This window comes from Gracilinanus agilis, chromosome 1 (genome assembly GCF_016433145.1).
Source record: "Gracilinanus agilis isolate LMUSP501 chromosome 1, AgileGrace, whole genome shotgun sequence".
Lineage (NCBI taxonomy): Eukaryota > Metazoa > Chordata > Mammalia > Didelphimorphia > Didelphidae > Gracilinanus > Gracilinanus agilis.
The window spans coordinates 671,396,317-671,416,462 of record NC_058130.1 but is presented as its reverse complement, the minus strand read 5'-3'; the positions used below and the strand labels follow the sequence as shown (position 1 = coordinate 671,416,462).

The 20,146-nt window shown below is 37.4% G+C and overlaps 2 protein-coding genes across 2 annotated transcripts in view; one reads left to right on the top strand and one right to left on the bottom strand.

The window, feature by feature from the left end:
• Window positions 1-8,433, bottom strand: part of FAM91A1 (family with sequence similarity 91 member A1) — a 62,533-nt gene extending 54,100 nt beyond the window's left edge. The window contains exon 1 of the mRNA XM_044658280.1: window positions 8,362-8,433. Within this exon, the coding sequence (XP_044514215.1) occupies window positions 8,362-8,433 (72 nt within the window). The remainder of the gene's footprint in view (window positions 1-8,361) is intronic.
• The window catches only part of ANXA13 (annexin A13), a 139,310-nt gene continuing 127,595 nt past the window's right edge, over window positions 8,432-20,146 (top strand). Inside the window, exon 1 of the mRNA XM_044684235.1 lies at window positions 8,432-8,626. Coding sequence (XP_044540170.1) covers window positions 8,432-8,626 — 195 coding nt within the window. The remainder of the gene's footprint in view (window positions 8,627-20,146) is intronic.

Genomic DNA, 20,146 nt, shown 5'->3' with positions numbered 1-20,146 from the left:
CTCACACACACACACACACACACACACACACACACACACACACACAATGTCTTTTTCCAAGGTTCTAGTTTTAGACTTTCTTCCCTTGGTTTCAACTGTCATTCTCTATGAAGTTAATTCTCAAATAGATATCTCCAGCCCTAATTTCTCTGACCTCTAAACCTGCATTTCCAATCCTCCAAGAAACATCTCCAAAAGATGTCAACTCACTGATATCTCAAGTATTACATATTCATAACAAGATTCACTTTCATCAAAAACCAGTTCAAAAAAAAAATAAAAAACATCTGTTTTTGAATATTTGCCTAAAAACAGTTATTGCATCTCCACGCTCCAGTCATAATTCTCTAGACTTTCACTACCATGTCACAGAAGCTTCCTCAACCAGGAAGTTCACTCTCCCCTAGACTTCTCTCACTGAAAGTACATTGCACCCTTTGGGGCCTTCTTTGATTGGCTGGTTCCTCCCAGAACTTCCATTTTAAGAAAAGCATCCAGATTAGTCATATTTAGATAACTCTCCAGGCTCCACTCCTGATAACTTAATATACATGTAAGAATTCTTGTTGGGGGTAGCTGGGTAGCTCAGTGGATTGAGAGCCAGGCCTAGAGACGGGAGGTCCTAGGTTCAATTATGACCTCAGACACTTCCCAGCTGTGTGACCCTGGGCAAGTCACTTGACCCCCATTGCCTACCACTCTTCTGCCTTGGAGCCAAAATACAGTATTGACTCCAGGATGGAAGGTAAGGGTTTAAAAAAAAAAAAAAAAAAAAAGAATTCTTGTTGCAGATCCTTCAACAATGAATTTTTTTTCTGCTTCATCAAAAGTTTCCTTTAAAATATATTTATACATATAAAACATAAAATCTTCAATTCCTTGATGTTTCTGTGTCAAACTGTATGATAAAGATGTTATGTGTTTTGTTTTTTACAAAAACCTGTCTTTTCTCATGTTTTCATCAAGAGTACTCTCCAGGTACAACAGCATGAGGTTTGTTTTAGTTTAATAAAAGCACATTCTTTTCTAGTCTTTTGGAATCTTCCCTTCTCTGAAATACCTTGAAAATTGTCTCTAAGTATCTTTAGAACTATATTTGATGCTGAACTGATATATGCCCAGACACTCTTCTGAACCTCATTTTTCTTCACAAAATAGATTCAATGAATGCTGTTAATTTTTTCATATTTTTTCATGTCCCCTTGACCAAACTTTTCTCAACTACATTGCCTATTCCAAATCTCACTTCCCAAATCTCTCCTACCCAATTGTCTAATTCTATACAATAAAGTACATCTCAGTTGTTCTTTCATCTAACAGAAGCAACTTTTTTTTTTCCTAAAGGACACAATTTCAATTCTATTCTATAGCCACCATATTTCTAATTTCTTGGAAAAAGAGATTTGGCTTGAGAGGCACATACACTGGAGTGGTAGTCTATTCAAGTGAACTGTTGATGAATGGGTTACAGAAATGACAATAAATTTCTTTGGAGTCACTATGGCTAGATTCCATTCTAAGCATTTTGATGAACTAGAATTTTTTTGGAACTCACTGGGTTTAGAGACACAACTCTAAAATGAGGACCAAAGAAGAACAATATAAATTTCTATTGCCTTCTCTTTCACATGTTAAGGTAGAATTATGATTGGGTGGAAGATAGGAAGAAGAAACATATAAAAACCTGTTTTTGAAATTCACACTTATGTTCACAATATCCTACAGTGAAGGAAATTTAGGAAACTGATCAAACTAATTTTTTGAAGTACTGTGGGAGACTAATAACCTGCCTTTTTATCTCTTTTGACACGAACCTAGGCCTCACTTATGACTGCTGTCATAAAGTGAAAATAACAAAATTTCCATTGACTCTTTTCAACTACTCCCTAACAAACCATTAAATTTCTCAGAAACTGTATCCATGACAATTTCATTGAGTGATGAATGTTGCCAAACAAAATGATTGTCCCACTCCTTTATTTCTGTTTTTAATTATAAACTGAACTCTCAGTATTACCACCCTCACCCAAAAGGTCTCTCCTCACCAATTTTCCTATTTCTGTCAATGGCATTATTCTCTGAGTACCTAGACTGAAAAATGTGGAACTATTGTTTTTGACATTGTTTTCTCTCTCCTTCACTCCCTTGTACACAATAACCAATCTATTACCCAGGCAGTTTCTCTGCCTAATCTTGCTACTAACCTTTGATCTTGCTTTTAATATCCATTATCCAATTTCAGGCCCTCAACCTTGACACTTCATAACTAGATTACTTTAACAGCCTCCTGCTTAGTTTCAATTCTCTCTGCTTTCAATTTCCATCCTATATGGTTGCCAGATTAATTTTCCTTAAAAATTATATTGAACATTAATTTCATCTTGGGAACGTAACCCCATCTGTGCTTCTGTTTCCTAATTTGTAAAATGAAAGGAATAAGAAAGATATATATCAGCTCTAAGTTTCCACCTCTAAACTTTATGATTCTATCAGACTTGAAAACCCTGGTATCAATTGATTTCCTCTTATTTAACTTCACATTCAATCAGTTGCCAAGTCTGGATTATTCTCAATCCTTTTCACTGCTTACTCTCCATATCTGGAATGTTCTTCCTCCTAGTCTCTGCCTACTGACTTCTCCCAAATCCCAGCAAAAATCCCACCACTTACAGGAAGCCTTTCTTGATCCCCCTTAATTCTAGTGCCTTTCTTCTGCTGATTATTACTAATTTAGCCTATCTAATTTCGTCTGTATATACTTGTTTACATGTTATCTCCTCATCTTTTGCCTATCTTTGTATCCCTTAGCTTAGCACAATGCTTGACACATTTCTTTGTAGTTCAGTCTTTGCAGACCTATCTGACTCTTTGACCCCCATTTGGGGTTTTCTAGGTAAAGACACCAGAAAGCTTTCCCATTTCTTTCTCCATTTTACAGATGAGGAAACTGAGGCAAACACTATTAGGTGGCTTGCCCAGGGTCACAGAGCTAGGAAGTATCTGAGGCCAGATTCAAAGTCAGGTCTTCCTGACTCCAGACCTAGAGCTCTATTCACTGTGCCACCTAGTTGCCTTACTGTTTGTCACATATTAGGTACTTAATAAATGTTTCCTGACGCCCTGACAGCCTCCTCCAGTCAACCCTTACAGGTTAATTTTTCTATCATGCAGAATTAATTATAACCCTAAATAGTATAATTTAAATATGCACTGGCCGGTAGTATAGTTTGGAAGTAAGATTTAATTAAAATAGGTGAAATGTCCACAATTAAATTACTTCCAGAGAAATCTAGTATTCCTTGTTTCTCAAGACCTGACCAATAGGATGTTCTGGCCACACTCTACAAGCCTTGTCTGATATCTTGCTTATGTTGTTGATGTATCTTCTAACCTAGGGTATCTACTTTTGTATCTGTCCAGAAAAATGTAAAATCTGATTCATAAGACTTTGTTGAAGAGAAACAAAGATATATATATATAGGAATAGTGCTGTATTTCTCCTGCTCTTTTTGAAGTAGAAGAAATAAAAGAACAAAAGTAAAAGCCTGAATAAAACCATGTGAGTAAAATTCTCCTCCCTGGCACTCACCCAACCTCCACAAAACCAAGTTCTGGAAAAAAGTAAGGGCGGAGCTACACAAAACTTTTATCTTCTCTACCTTAGTACTTTGGATAAATATGCAAATAGGATGCTGGGAGAGAGAGTCCTGAAGTGGAAAATTCTAATTACACACTAAGAAGCCTTCAGAAGGCCATCTACAATCAGTTCCTCCACTTCTTTTCCTCTCACTCTCTTCCAAATTCTTTTCCAACGTCATCATTCAACTGAAATTATTATCTCCAAAGTTACCAATGATCTCTTAACAGCCAAATCTAATCCTGCTTGACCTCTCTGAGGCAAAGGACACTATCAACTTCTTTCTCTTGACACTTTCTTCTCTCTAGATCTTTGTTACACCATTCTTTCCTTCAGAACTCTCCTGGATCATTGTATTGCTCAGAATAGCTGTCTTACACAACTGATCATTCTTTTCTTTTTTTTTTTTTTTAACCCTTAACTTTGGTGCATTGTCTCATAGGTGGAAGAGTGGTAAGGGTGGGCAATGGGGGTCAAGTGACTTGCCCAGGGTCACACAGCTGGGAAGTGGCTGAGGCTGGGTTTGAACCTAGGACCTCCTGTCTCTAGGCCTGACTCTCACTCCACTGAGCTACCCAGCTGCCCCCTACTGATCATTCTACAATATTGCTGTTGCTATGTAAAAATTCTCCTGGTTCTGTTTATCTCACTCTGCATCAATTCAAATACATCTTTCCAGCTCTTTTTGAAATCATCCTGTTCAGCATTTCTTACAGCTCAACTGTATTCCATTACCATCATACTCCACAAGTTGTTCAGCCATTCCCCAAATGATAGACATCCCCTTAATTTCCAATTCTTCACCATCACAAAAAAGGCTACTATAAATATTTTTGTACAAGTAGGTCCTTCCTCCACCCATTTTGTTTAATCTCTTTGGGACAGGGACATAATAGTAGCATTAATTACTGTCCTTTTGGCATAGTTCCAAATTGTCCTTCAGAACAGTTGGATCAGTTGAATAGTTGGATCACTCCACCACTAATGTATTAATGTTCTAATTTTGTCTAAGTGGCATTTTAGAAACCAAACTCTTTATCCCCATACCTAATACAGTAAACATTACTTTTACAAATAAACCACTATGCAAAGTCCTGCCATGCTTATACTATGTAGTATGCTTATACTACATATAGCAAATTCCACCTCTTTCCACTAGTTATGTTGTTTTTAAAAGATTATTCAGCAGCAAAACCTGTTCTAAGGAAGAACCATCATATTCATCATATGGGAACAAAGAATAGGGATAGATATTGTAGAAATTTAAGAAAATCAAACTATGATTCTTTGCTAAGACTTTAAAAAGGACTGCTTCTAGCTCTAGTGACAAGATAGAGGAGTGTTGTTTTTCTGAGAAAGATAAACATACACAAATATTGCCACTAAAATCTTAATATGTTCTAAGAATTAAATCTTGCTCTCACAAAATTTACAGTCTTAAGGGGAAAAAATTCCCCAATTTACTCCTATGTGTGTATATGTGCATATAGAGATAAAGAAAAAACTATCAATGCTCTCTACCAACCTTTCCTTAATATCCATTCTTGGAAACTCTGAAGCAGAAAATACAAATTATTTCACTGCATACTTACGAAATTTAGCAAAAATGTCAAAAGGAAAAAGAAATGTCAAAAGAGAGATTAATCAGCAAGTACTGTGGAAAGAGATATTGTTTTTTTTGTTGGAGATGTGAAAACAATTTAGAAATATGCTTAGAAGGTAGCAAAAATATCCATGCCATTCAAGCCAGTAATCCCACTGATAGTTTTATACACCAAAGTCAGTGATTTATAAAAAAGAAGAGTTCCATATACACCAAAATATTTGCAGGAGCATTTTGTACAGTAGCAAAGAACCAGAGAGTAGCTGGCTCATAAAATGGATGATAGTTAAATAATGGTACATAAATGTAATGGGATGCTACTGCACTGTAAGAAATGACAATTCCTGAGGACTTAAAATGATATATAAGATAGGACTATGCTTAAGAAAACATTATTGTGATGGCCATGATTGAAGGACACTGATCACCTAATAAATATAGAAAGTTGAGGATTACCTTAACAATTAATAAAATGTGTGTGGAGAGGTATAGTAATAGTAATGCAAAGAAAAAAAAGGAATGAGTGTTAATAAATAAATTTTAAAATAGAAAGCAGAAAGAAGTTCAGAAAGGACATAGACAAGCAGGACAATGCTATATACTACCACATCATGTTTTTAAAAATATGTATACATATATTTTTTTAAAGACATATGTAATAGACTAACAGTCTCATATAAAATCTTTTTCTGAACTTCATAATTTAAAAATTACTTAATCAAATTTCTTGCAAGCCTGCCATTAAATATAACTGCTTTGTCTGGAAAAAATTCCATAACAGCTCTAGATAAAAAGCTATAATAATACTGGGGTTTGAGTAAGGGAGTTCCAGAGACAGAGTGGAGAAAGTAATGTGACTTTAGTAGAGAAGTACATACTGGTTGGTAGAACTAAGATAAGCTAGGGAGGCCAAAAGACTTAAGAGGAAATGAGGTAACAGTTACAAATGATTCAGGATGTATTAGATTATGGTGGTTAGGTTCGGATTTTTAAAACTATACTTAGAATCATAATTTAGTACCAAAAAGAATATCAAAGGACATCTACTACATACATCTCATTTACTGACAAGGAAACTGAGGTCCAAGGAGGTTAAGTGATTTGCCTAAGGTCAAATAGGTAAGTAGTCTTTGAGACTACTTTCAGATCTAAACCTAGCTACACTTTCCATCCTACTATACAGCCCCTACTTAGAAATTAAGGACAAAAATATAACTGCTGAATTTTGTTTCATTGATGTAGCCCGCATATTTTAAAGTTTAAAAACAGACTAAAATTAATCCACCTCTGAATAAAGCATTTTATCCTGAATTTCCCCTAATTTATTTATTTTGGGATAAAATTTTAAATAAAATAAATAGGAGTCCTTTAATGATCTCTTCCTCTATTTCAATCAAATATTTCAAAGTCTTAAAAAAATGGTGCAAATCACATACTCAATTTCACCTTTTCCCCCAGTAATGTTTTTTAATAATTTTAATAGTTTCTCTATAATCTGAGAAGCAAAGTACCTTCTTTACATAATTAAATTCTCCAAAGTACCACAACAATGTGAGAAAAATCATCATTAGTCCCTATCATGTAAGCAGTGCCCCTCTTTAAGTTACTGACAGTTCTGTTACATTGGTAAAACCTAAAATGTTCCCATGAAGTTTTACAATTTCACCTAGGATATCTTTGAAGAGAGCATTTTGCACCACTTTCCATAAGTAGCTAAATTTAGATCCAGCTTAATCTTACTAATTGCTTTGAGGGGTTCCTTAATAAATGTGTACTCAATTTTACCTTTTTTCCCCTAGTAAGCCCTTTTTACGGGTTTTTGAATACTTTTTACAGGTTTTTGAATACGTGTCATTTTTTTTTTTTAACCCTTACCTTCCATCCTGGAGTCAATACTGTGTATTGGCTCCTAGGCAGAAGAGTGGTAAGGGTAGGAAATGGGGGTCAAGTGACTTGCCCAGGGTCACACAGCTGGGAAGTGGCTGAGGCTGGGTTTGAACCTAGGACCTCAGGTCTCTAGGCCTGCCTCTCAATCCACTAAGCTACCCAGCTGCCCCCAATACATGTCATTCTTAAGCTTCAACTAAACACTTCTGCCACCATTATTCATGTTCAGAATAATGTCCATTCAACATTTGTCTTCCCTCTATTACAGAGAAGAGAAATAGTTAGAAAATAATCGGTGGTTCTCCCAGAAGTTGGTATGGAGGAAAAAGCACCAGCTCTGGAGTCAAAAGACCTGGGATCTAGCTGCCTTTTGACACTGTGAAACTTTAGGCAAGGCACTTAATTTTTAGAGAACTTGAGTCCAAGGGAAGTTAAGAGTATAATTAGATGACTCTGAAGTCCCTTCAGAGATCTAGATCTCAAAGGAAAACCTATCACTTTTTCAGGTACAAGGCAACCACAATCTTTTCAGAAGGAAAACCAACTCTCTGATCTCCCTGTGATTAGAGAAAATGTCATGAAGGTAAGTCACGCAGTTCTGAGCAATTCATGTAATTATTCCCTAGCCTGGATGATTTTCGTAGTCAGAAGCATTTCTTCTCAACATGGTGCCTCACCTGACAACACCTGCTGACCTTTCCTGCACAGCTCCTTCCCCTTTAATTCTAGTGCTCTCCCTCTGAGATTCCTTCCAGTTTTATGTATCTTGTCTGTACTTAAGCTGTTCGCATGTTTTTCCCCCCTTATTAAAAAGGTACTGTTTTCTCACACTCCTGGGGCTTAGAAAGAGCCTGGCACAGTAAGCGCTTAATAAAATGCTTAGTGCATTTATTTTGCTAGCGCTATACTGCTATTTAAATAAGCACTCAAATGCATACTACTGGAGCCAGTCACTGGAGAGAACAGACTAAGCTATCCGAAAACCTAATTCTGGGAGCGAGCCTACCCGATGTTTTCTTCTCAGGGAAAAGTAGCTTAGGGGAGGGAGAGGAAAGTCACTCCCCTGACAGGCAGGGAGTGGACTGAATGGACAGAGGAGCCCCGAGAGTCGCGCAGAGTTCGGACCTCGACGATAGGCTCTGTCTACTTAAGGTGCTCCCTTCCTCCTTCCGCGCCCTACAGCCTCTGCCCCCACCTTCCCACCCCGGGGCCCGGCTGGTTCCGGCCGCGGTACCTGTCGGACGTTGGCTGGCAGCTTGCTCCAAGGATAGTTGTGGCGGATGTGGAACTCTACGTCGATGTTCATGGTGCCGAGCGCTGACGGGCGGACAGGCGAGAGGCAGCTGCGCCTCCCTCTTTCTCACGGCCTTGCCGGGGCTGCCCGAGGCGGCTTACAGCGCCGCAGGCCAGGGCCAAGCCATGCCTCGGGCCCCCAGGGCCAAGAGAACCGAACCCTCCGCCACCCCGTAGGGGAAGAGAAGGGCGAGGGGGGCGGAGAGGTGCGTACGTCGCGACGGCTCCAAGTTTCTTCCTAGTTTCGATCTGCCGGAAAAGGACTCTGACTACACGTCACTTCCGCCTGCAGCGAAGGAGATGGGGCGGAGGGGAGAAAGGGGTGGGGCGGACAGACTGTTGAGGACCGCGTCCTTTCCCCCACCTCCTCCCCATCTTCCTCATTCTTTTGACCCCTCCTTCCTCCTTACCTGCAGGGGACGCTGGACCCTCAGGAGAATGAGGGAGGTTGAATCCCCACCGACCTCCAGGGAGGCGGGGCCTTTGGTGACTGTCCTGGGATATCCGTGACCTCTTGGGTTACCCAAAGTTCGCTAAAATGCCGGTGGCATCAGTCAATCGATCCACCCAAGTAGGTGGCAGGGGATAGAGGGTTGGATTCGAAGTCAAGAACAACTCAAGTTCAAATGTAGTTTCCCAACACTTAATAGCTGTGTAATCCTGTAACATCAGCCTCAGTTTCCTCATCTGGAAAAAGGGGGTGGTAAATAGCACAGATACTTAATAGCTATTTGATCTTAGATAGATCGAGTCACATTTCAGCCTCAGTTTCCTTCAGCCTCAGTTTGCATATCTGCAAAATGGGGATAAGAATAGCGCAAACACTAGTTGTGTGTTCTTAACCATGTTCCTTAAAAAATCAATACATAAACATTTATTAAGCATCTATTATATACCAAGCTCTTTGCTAAGCGCTAAGGAATACAGAAAGAGGGAAGACAGTCCCTGCCCTCAAGGAGTTCATAATCTAATGGGGGAGACAACAAGAAAACTAAACATATACAAAGCAAGCTATATGCAGGAGAAATAGATGGTGCGTGGATAGAATGCTGAGCCTTCTGTCAGGAAGACTCAACTTCCTAAATTCAGTTGATCCTGGACAAGTCCATTAATGTTCTTTGCTTCAGTTCCTCATCTGTAAAATGAGCTGAAGAAGGAAATGTCAAACCACTCTAGTATCTTTGCTAAGAAAACTCCAAATGGGGTTATGAAGAGTATATACATGACTAAACAGTAACAATAAAAACTAAAGAGAGAGAGGACTAGAATTAAGAGGGGTGGGAGAAGCCTTTGTGTAGGAGGTGGGATTTCTATCGGGGTCTAAAGGGAGCCACATGATCCTCGGCAAGTCACTCAACTTCTCCCCACCTCAGTTTCTTCTTCTATAAAATAGGGATAATCATAGCATCTACCTAATTGTTGTGAGAATCAAATGAGATAGGATATGAAAAATGCTTTGCAAGCCTTAAAACTAACTATATAAATGTGAGCTATTATTATTGTTTATTAAGCACCAACTATGTTCTCAGCATTTTGTTAGGTTCTGGGGAATCAAAGATGAAAGCCAAATGAAAAGTAGAGTGTTGGTTAGAGCCAGAAGACATTTTCTTCAATTTTTGCTCTCTATCCACTTTGTTAAATTGTTTCTTGAGGTTTCATGGAGTCATTAGCTTCCAATTGCTCAATTCTAGTTTTTAAGACATGCTTTTGTTGAGTAAGCTCTTGTACCTCCTTATCCATTTGGTTGACTCTATTTTGTAAAAACTTATTTTCCTCAGCGAATTTTTGTATCTCTTTGTCCATAGGGCCAATTCTACCTTTTAAGAAGTTCTCTTTGATACATTTTGTATATCTATTTCCATTTGACTACTTCTGTTTTTTAAAAAGGTTTACCTCTTCATTGGATTTTTGTACCTTTCAATTGTACCAGTTGGCCTATTCTGTTAAGATAATTAATTTCTTCAATATTTTTTGTGCCTCCTTTACCAAGCTTTTTACTTTTTTTTTTCATGACTATCTTGTATCACTCTCATTTCTTTTCCCATTTTTTTTCTACCTCTCTTATTTGATTTTTAAAATCCTTTTTGAGATCCTCCATTAAATCTTTTGGGGCTTGAGAATAATATTTTTCTTGGAGGCTCTGGTTGACTTTGTTGTCTCTTCTGAGTTTGTGTTTTGGTCTTCCCTATCACCAAATAACATTCTATAATGAGTTTCTTTTTTGTTGTTTGCTCACTTTCCAGGTTTTTTCTTTTAATTTAAAAACCTGCTAAAATTGGATTCTGTACCTGTGGTAAAGGGAGCACTGATCCCTCTTTAAGTTATTTGGACCTTTTGGGTCACTTATGCTTAGTCTTTCATGTTACCTTTATGTTTCTTATTAATCAAATTTTCTACTGAGTTTGGTGTTTTTCCCCAGGAACAGCTGAAACTCCTTTAGTTCACTAAATATCCATTTTTACCTTTTATAATAATGCTCAGTTTTGCTAGATATGTTATTCTTAGTTGTAAGCCCAGTTCTTTTGCTTAAGGAAATGCTGTGTTCCATGTCCTGCATTCTTTTAATGTTGCAGCTGCTAACCCTTGTGTTATTCTGACTGTAGCACCACAGTATTTAAATTGGGTTTTTTCTTGTTACTTGTAGCATTTTTTCCTTGACCTGGGAGTTATGGCACTAAGCAATGATGTTCCTGTGCATTTTCATACTGTGGGTCTCTTTGAGGTGGTGATCAGTGAATCTTTCAATTTCTATTTTACCTGCTGATTCTAACATTTCTGGGTAGTTTTCCTTGATGATTTCTTGAAGTATGATGTCTAAACTCTTTTTTTTTATCATAACCTTCTGAGAGTCCAACTATTCTTATATTGTCTCTCCTTGATCTATTTTCCTGATCTGTTGTTTTTGTCATATTTTCATGTTCCCTTCTATTATTTCACTTTTGATTTTGCTTTAGTATTTCTTATTGTCCTAGGAAAACATGAGCTTCCCCTTATTAAATTTTAGATCTTAATTTTTTTCTTCTGTGAGTTTATGGATCTCCTTTTTTTCCATTTGGATGATCTTTCATAATTTTCTTGCATTGCTCTTTTTTTTCTAGTTTTTCCTCAACCTCTTTTTTTTGGTTTTTGAGGTCTTTTTAAAGCTCTTCCAAAAGTTCTTTTTGGGGTATCTAGCCCTTTGTTGTTTGCTCTTTTGAAGTAGATGTTTTTACTTCATGATCCTCCGAGTTTGAACTGAGGTGTTCTCTGTCTCCATAGTAGCTATTAATGGTCATGTTCTTTATCCTTTGGTTTCTCTCTCTCTTTTTTTTTTAATTTAAAAAGTTTTAGCAAACATGACAATAGATTTAATTATTGGGATAGGGGATGCTTTGTTTGGTATTTTTTTTCTGGACTCCCAAGTTGTCATCTCAGGTTTCAGGATTTTTAGGTATTTATTTTCTTCTGGGGCCTATTTTGTTATTCCAGTTTTTATAGTCCAGGGTCCTATATAATCCCAGGTCCCCCACTCAAGCCCCAGTCCATGATTGGCCTCACAGTGCTCCTGCCAGAACTCGTGAACAGTTCTACCACTGCAACTGCAAGCAGACAGGCCACCTCCCACTGTGGCATCACAAAATGCTAGGAGTGATCACAAGTGAATTCTATCAAACATTCAAAGAACAACTAATCCCAATACTATATAAATTATTTGACATAATAAGCAAAGAAAGAGTTCTATCAAACCCTTTTATGACACAAAAATGGGTACTGATCCAAAAGACAGGTAGATCAAAAACAGAGAAAGAAAACTACAGACCAATCTCCTTAATGAACATAGATGCAAAAATCTTGAATAGAATATTAGCAAAAAGACTCCAGCAAGTGATCAAGAGGCTTATCCATCATGATCAGGTGGGATTTATAACAGGAATGCAAAGAAACTTCAACATTAGGAAAACCATTCACATAATTGACCATATCAACAAGCAAACCAACAAAAATCACATGATCATCTCAATAGATGCTGAAAAAGCTTTTGATAAAATACAGCACCCATTCGTATTGAAAACACTAGAAAGTATTGGAATAGAAGGACCTTTCTTAAAAATAATAAATAGTATATATCTAAAACCATCAATAAGCATCATATGCAATGGGGATAAATTAGAAGCCTTCCCAGTAAGATCAGGCGTGAAACAAGGATGTCCATTATCTTCTCTATTATTTAACATTGTACTAGAAACACTAGCAATAGCAATTAGAGAAGAAAAAGAAATTGAAGGTATTAAAGTAGGCAATGAGGAGACTAAGCTATCACTTTTTGCAGATGATATGATGGTATACTTAAAAAATCCTAGAGAATCAACTAAGAAGCTGGTAGAAATAATCAACTTTAGCAAAGTTGCAGGATACAAAATAAACCCACATAAATCATTAGCATTTCTATATGTTTCTAACACATCACAACAACAAGAGTTAGAAAGAGAAATTCCATTTAAAATCACCCTAGAACAGTGGTTCCCAAACTTTTTTGGCCTACTGCCCCCTTTCCAGAAAAAATATTATTTAGCCCCCTGGAAATTAATTTTTTTAAATTTTAATAGCAATTGATAGGAAAGATAAATGTACCTGTGGCCATCACCGCTCTTCTGGATTGCTGCAGCACCCACCAGGGGTGGTAGCACCCACTTTGGGAATCACTGCCCTAGACAATATAAAATACTTGGGAATCTATCTGCCAAGACAAACACAGGAATTATACGAACACAACTACAAAACACTTTCCACACAATTAAAACTAGATCTAAACAATTGGAAAAACATCAATTGCTTATGAGTAGGATGAGCTAACGTAATAAAAATGATCATCCTACTCAAATTAATTCACTTATTTAGTGCCATACCTATCAAACTACCAAGAAACTTTTTTAGTGAATTAGAAAAAAATATGACAAAGTTCATTTGGAAGAACAAAAGATCATGAATATCAAGGGAAATAATGGAAAAAAATGTGAAGGAAGGTGGCCTAGCAGTACCAGATCTTAAACTGTACTATAAAGCAGTAGTCATCAAAACAATATGGTACTGGCTAAGAGACAGAAGGAAGAATCAGTGGAATAGACTTGGGGTAAGTGATCTCAGCAAGACAGTATATGATAAATCTGAAGAGCCCAGCTTTTGGGACAAAAACCCAGTATTTGACAAAAACTGCTGGAAAAATTGGAAAACAGTATGGGAGAGATTGGGTCTAGATCAACATCTCACACCCTATGCCAAGATGAATTCAGAATGGGTGAATGACTTGAATATAAAGAAGAAAACTATAAGTAAATTGGGTAGGCACAGAATAGTGTACTTGTCAGATCTCTGGGAAAGAAAAGATTTAAAAACCAAGCAAGACTTAGAAAAAAATTACAAAAAGTAAAATAAATAATTTTGATTACATTAAATTTAAAAGGTTTTGTATAAACAAAACCAATGCAAACAAAATTAGAAGGGAAGCAACAAATTGGGGGGAAATCTTTATAACAAAAAACTCTGACAAAAGTCTAATTACTCAAATATATAAAGAGCTAAATAAGTTGTACAAATTAATCAAGCCGTTCCCCAATTAATAAATGGGCAAGAGACATGAATAGGCAATTTTCAGATAAAGAAATCAAAACTATCAACAAACACATGAAAAAGTGTTCTAAATCTCTTATAATTAGAGAAATGCAAATCAAAACAACTCTGAGGTACCACCTCACACCTAGCAGATTGGCTAAAATGACAGCAGGGAAAAGTAATGAATGTTGGAGGGTATGTGGCAAAATTGGGACATTAATACATTGCTGGTGGAGTTGTGAATTGATCCAAGCATTCTGGATGGTGATTTGGAACTATGCTCAAAGGGCTATAAAAGACTATCTGCCCTTTGATCCAGCCATACCATTGCTGGGTTTATACCCCAAACAGATCATAGGGAAAAAAGACTTATACAAAAATATTTATAGCTGTGTTCTTTGTGGTGGCAAAAAATTGGAAAATGAGGGAATGTCCTTCAATTGGGGAATGGCTGAACAAATTGTAACTGTTGAAGATAGAATACTATTGTGCTCAAAGGAATAATGAACTGGAGGAATTCCATGTGAACTGGAATGACCTCCAGGAATTGATGCAGAATGAAAGGAGCAGAACCAGGAGAACATTGTATACAGAGACTGATACACTGTGGTACAATTGAACATAATGGACTTCTCTACTAGCAGCGATGCAATGATCCAGTACAATGCTGAGGGGACTTATGAGAAAGAAAGCTATCCACATGCAGAGGAAGAACTATGGGAGTAGAAACACAAAAGAAAAACATATGATCAATCACATGGTTCGATGGGGATACTACTGGGGATGTAGATGCCAAACATCCTAGTGCAACTATCAACAATATGGAAATAGGTCTTGATCAATGATACATGTAAAACCTAATGGAATTGTGTATCGGCTACAGGGAGGAGGGGGCAGGTTTGGGGGAGAAGGAAAGAATATGAATCATATAACTATGGGAAAATGTTCTAAATGAAAAAAATAATTTAAAAAAATTTTAAATAATGATCAAGAGAAGGAAATGGCAAACAACTCTAGTATCCTTGCCAAGAAGACCCCAAATGGGGTCACAAAGAGGTAGACACAACTGAAAATAACTGAACAACAAAAATTTATTCAAAAATGGAATAGACTTATTTTGCTTCACCTCAGAATGCAGAACAAGATGCAATGCATCAAAGTTGTAAGGAAGGAAATTTATGTATTGATATATTATGTTGATGTAAGGGAAAACTACCTAATAATGATTAGAACTACTCTAAAGTGGAAATTCATGCGATAGTAGGTTCTCCTTTACTTAAGGTTTTCAAACAATGGTTAGGAAACTTTTGGTCTGGCAGACATACTAGATGGCCTCAGAGGACTCTTTCAACCTGGAGAGTCTGAGATACTGTAAGTAATTTGAAAGACTGCTTCAAGGAGTAAAGGAATTATATCTGATTCTGTATAGGCCCAGCAGTGAGAAATGAGCAATTAGTGGAAATCATAGGATGGCACATTCCTGTTTAATATGCTTACAATTTGAGTGGTCTAAGTGAGTCAGGCTGCCTTGGTAAGAAGTGAGTTTCCATCATGGGGAGTGTCTAAACAGAGATTAGATAACTAACTTTGCAAGGATGTTGCATTGGAGATGGTATAGGAGACCCCCTTGCAGGAAAGAAGACTTGTCACAATGTTTCCCAACCTTTGATCACTAGATCAAAATTTAGCTACAATTAATTTTTGCCACTCAGAAAATTTTTTGTTTCCAAAAGTCTTGGTCTCCTATCATGTGGGGGTTTGATCCAGTGAAGAGAGGTAACACACTTTTACCAACAAAAAGAAAAGAGTGGTACTCTATAAGCAAGATGGGAAAATACTTTTAACCACATGGTCATTCATTCAAAAAGCCTCTTTCCTTCTTGTGAAAAAAAAAAAAAGGTGGGGGGGTGGGGCGGGGAGAGAAGCCCCATGAAGCACCACTTTATATCTCAATCACAGAATTCTATTCTATAAATTTAGGTTTCTCTGACTAGGATCTAAAATTGAAAAATTACTAATAGTAATATAACAATAACAGATAAGATTACTAGATAATACATGTAATGCTTTAAAATCCACAAACTTCCAAAACACATCAACTTTTCACAGACCTCAGCCTTCTTGACCTCTCTGTAGCGTTTGACATCTTTGACTATATTCTCCTCCTGAATATGTTATATATCAGAAAAGCTCAAGTTTATACTTTAAAGTTCGCATTTTAAAGTTCACAAAGTGCTTTACATATGTTGTCCCATTTGATCATCATAATCACCCTGGAAGCAGGTGTTATTGTGATCTCCATGTGAGGAACCCGAGGTTAAAAGGCATTAAATAACTTACTTGGAATCACACAACTAGTGTCTCAGGCAGTATTTGAATTCAGATTTGCTCGACTCTTTCCACTCTCATCATGTCACCACTTGGCTGACAAGAATTTTCCATCTTCTCTGAGTCTTTCTAACACTATTCTCTTGAATCTTCTACTGATTTGACCACCCCCTCTAATTCTCCATTTCTGAATTATTCACATCTTACTTGCTAAATTGGGTCTCCCAAGGGTCTGTCTTGGCTCTTCTTTTTCTTTTCTTTCAAAAATTATTTCCATATTCTTTCCTTGTTCTATTTTCTTCTTTCTTTTCTTTTTATATTCTATGTTGGTAAACTCATAAACATGGATTTAACTATTATCTCTATGCAAAAGGCTCCTAGAGCTAGATATAAAACCCTAGGTTTTTTCTTAGACTCCAGTCCATATCACCATTTACCTTTTAGATAGGCAGAAGAGCATTAAGGATAGGCAATGGGTGTTAAGTGACTTGCCAAGGGTCACACACCTGGGAAGTGTCTGAAGCCAGATTTGAACCCAAGACCTCTTGGCTCCAGGGCTAGTTCTCTCTCTACAGTTTCACTTAGCTGCCCCTGCTATTAAGTTCTTTCTGAACGCAGAGAAGTCCTGCTGACTAAAAATCCTTTTTAATAATGACAGCAATAAATCTCTTTCCACTCCAGTCCATCTCCTATCAAGCTATCAAGTTGCTCTTCCTAAAGTGTGGATCTGACCATATTACCTATCTATTCAATAAACTTCAGAGGATTCCTGATATTTCCTGGATCAAATATAAAATCCTGGGTTTGGTTTTCTTTCTTTTTTTAAGCTCTTACCTCCTGTCTTGGGATCAAGACAGAAGAGAGGTAAAGGCTAGGCAATGGGGGTTAAGTGACTGGCCCAGGGTGACACACCTAGGAAGTGTCTGAGGCCAGATTTGAACTCAGGACCTTCTGGCTCCAGCCTTGGCTCCCTATCCATTGAGTCACCTAGCTTCCCCTTGAGTACTCCTAATTTAACTATTGCTGGATTATCATCCACATCTTATTCCCTAACTTGGGTCCTCCACTGGTCTGTCATGGGTCTCCTCTTTTCTTTTCTTTCTATATTCTTTCACTTATTGACCTCATAAACATGGGTTTAATTATTATCTCTATGCAGAAGGTGCATAGATCTGGATATCCAGCCCTAGTTTCTTTCTTAGACTCCAGTCCCACATCACCATTTACCTATTAGATATTTCAGACTGGATATCCTGCAGACATCTTAGACTCTTTATGTTCAAAACAGAACTCATTATCTTTTCCTCTACTCCTCTTAGAATTTCTCTTTTTCTGTCAAGGGTATCATTATCCTTCCAATCATCCAGGTTAGAACATCAATATCATTCTCAACTCCTATTCCCACTCACCCAAAATAACCGATCAGTTGACAAATATTGACATTTCTACCTCCATGATATTTCTTACATTCGTGCCTTTCTCTCTGCTCACACATCATCTTGGTTCACTTCCTGATCACCTAGACCAGTGATGGGCAAACTACACCCATGGGCAGATGTGGGCCCCCTGAAATGTTCTATCCTTCCTAATCTGATGAATACAATGAGTAGGATCCAATACAATGAAACTTCAAAAAAGTTGCCTTAGAAACAGACTAACAGATGAGCATTTCCTTTCCTTTGGCCCCCTCTTTAAAAAGTTTGCCCATCACTGACCTAGACCAATGATGGCAAACCTTTTAGAGACTGAGTGCCCAAGACAGAGATCAAGTTACCCTAGACAGGGGAGGAAGGAAGAACTCCGATTGGGCTGCTGGCAGAGGGGCAAGTCATGTGAGAAATACCCTCAGGTATGTGTTGAGTCGGGGAAGGAAGCAGCTTCCTCCAACACACATACCATAGGTTCGCACACACAGACCTAGGCTGTTGTGATAGATTCTTTATTGTCTCCTGGTCCCAAATTTCCCTCCATTCCAATCTATTCACCAAATAGCTGCCAAAGTGATTTTCCTAAGAGATGTCTGACCATATTACTACTGTACTCAGTAAATTCTAATTATTCCCTGTCACCTATATAATCAGATTTAAATTCCTGGTTGACACTTAAATCCCTTCAGAACATTACTCCCTTCCAACTCTTTTAGACTTAGTAAATATTACCCCACTCATATTCCCAAGAGCCCAGAAAAATTGACCTTCTTAACTATTCCTTATCACATATATGAATGCATATGTATATGCACATACATAACATATTTATAAACATAAGTATTATTTCTAACAATATGCAGTAAACTGTAACAAGTATAAATCTATATAGAGGGCAAAAGATATGCACTTCTATCTTTCCCCAGGGTCTAGCAGGCATCAGGTACTTAATAAATGCCCAGTGCTTAATTGATCGATCCTTATACCTACCTCATGAGGTAGGTGCTATTTTCATTCCCATTTTACAGATGAAGAAACTACATCCTGGAAAGACTAATCAGCTTGTCCATCCCCATACAGTAGTAAATATCTGAGGTAGGATTTAAGCACAAATCTTTTTGACTCTAAGAACAGCTCTTTGTCCACTCTACTCCTCAAAGAGGCAGATCCAGAGTGAATTTAAAGAAAGGAGAGAGATCCTTCTATCTTCAGTATCCCAGTCCTGTCTCTGGTTCTGCCATTCTCCCTTGACAGATGAACTTCTAGTGACACTCTTCAAGGATAAAATCTAATTCATCCTATTTGGAATCCAAATAAGAAGGTCTTTAGGGATCATTTCTCACAGAATTGTTATTATGATTGTTTGCAAACGGGTGCCATCTGCTTGTAAATGTTAATGTCATCCAGATAGGAAAGCAGTGTCAACATGGGTGGATCAGTTCATTATTTTTCCAAGATTGTTTTTCTAGTCTAAGCCATTTCATACAACACTATTAAGGATGCAGTTGTGGTCTTCCATTATAACTGTTTGTTGTGCATTTCAGTTTTATTATAAGAGCTTTGTTAATGAACGAATAGATACGATGTGTGTGTGTGTGTGTGTGTGTGTGTGTGTGTGTGTGTGTGATCTTAACTGATCTTAAAACTTGTGCAGGTATTATAAGCCTTAATTTGATTCTTTCAATTCTTTGTCATCAGATATATTCAGTTCTAACTAGGGAAACTTTCATTCCAAACCAATGAGGCTTTTTATCTTTTTAAAATTCTCCCAGATGTTGTTTTATTTTTTGCATCTGTATGCATACCTCCTATAACATGTAACATATAAATATGGGATGTTCAGGAAAGATCAGTGGCTCTGTCATGAAGGTTTGCTAACCCTTTTTCCGGTCTTCTTTCCTCCTTTGTTATCCATCTCTCACCAAAACTCTCTCCTCAGGCTCAATGAAGCTTTATCATGTGCAGCATCCTTATCTCTTGTATCAACAGATTGAGGATAACCAACATTCCTTAAACCCATCTGTAATTTAGAAGGGTTTCTACTCTAGGCATGGAAAGACTTCCCCTAGTGGATGGGGTAGATGAGAAAAAATTTTGCAAGAGCCCATAAAGACTGTAGAAGTAAATGGGGTAGAACACTTAAAGCTTGGTCAGACATTGAAGATGTCCAGTTCATGCACCATATCCTGAACCATCACCAATTTTTTTTTATCTTTGTCTTGCCACTGGACTTTGATGATTCTGAAAGAAAGAATGAAGCCTGTTGGGAGCTGAAATGATATACAAGGAATGCTCTGCTCATTCAGACATATATATATATATATATATATATATGTATGTATGTATATATATATATATATATTTCCTTTGTTTTAAAGCAGT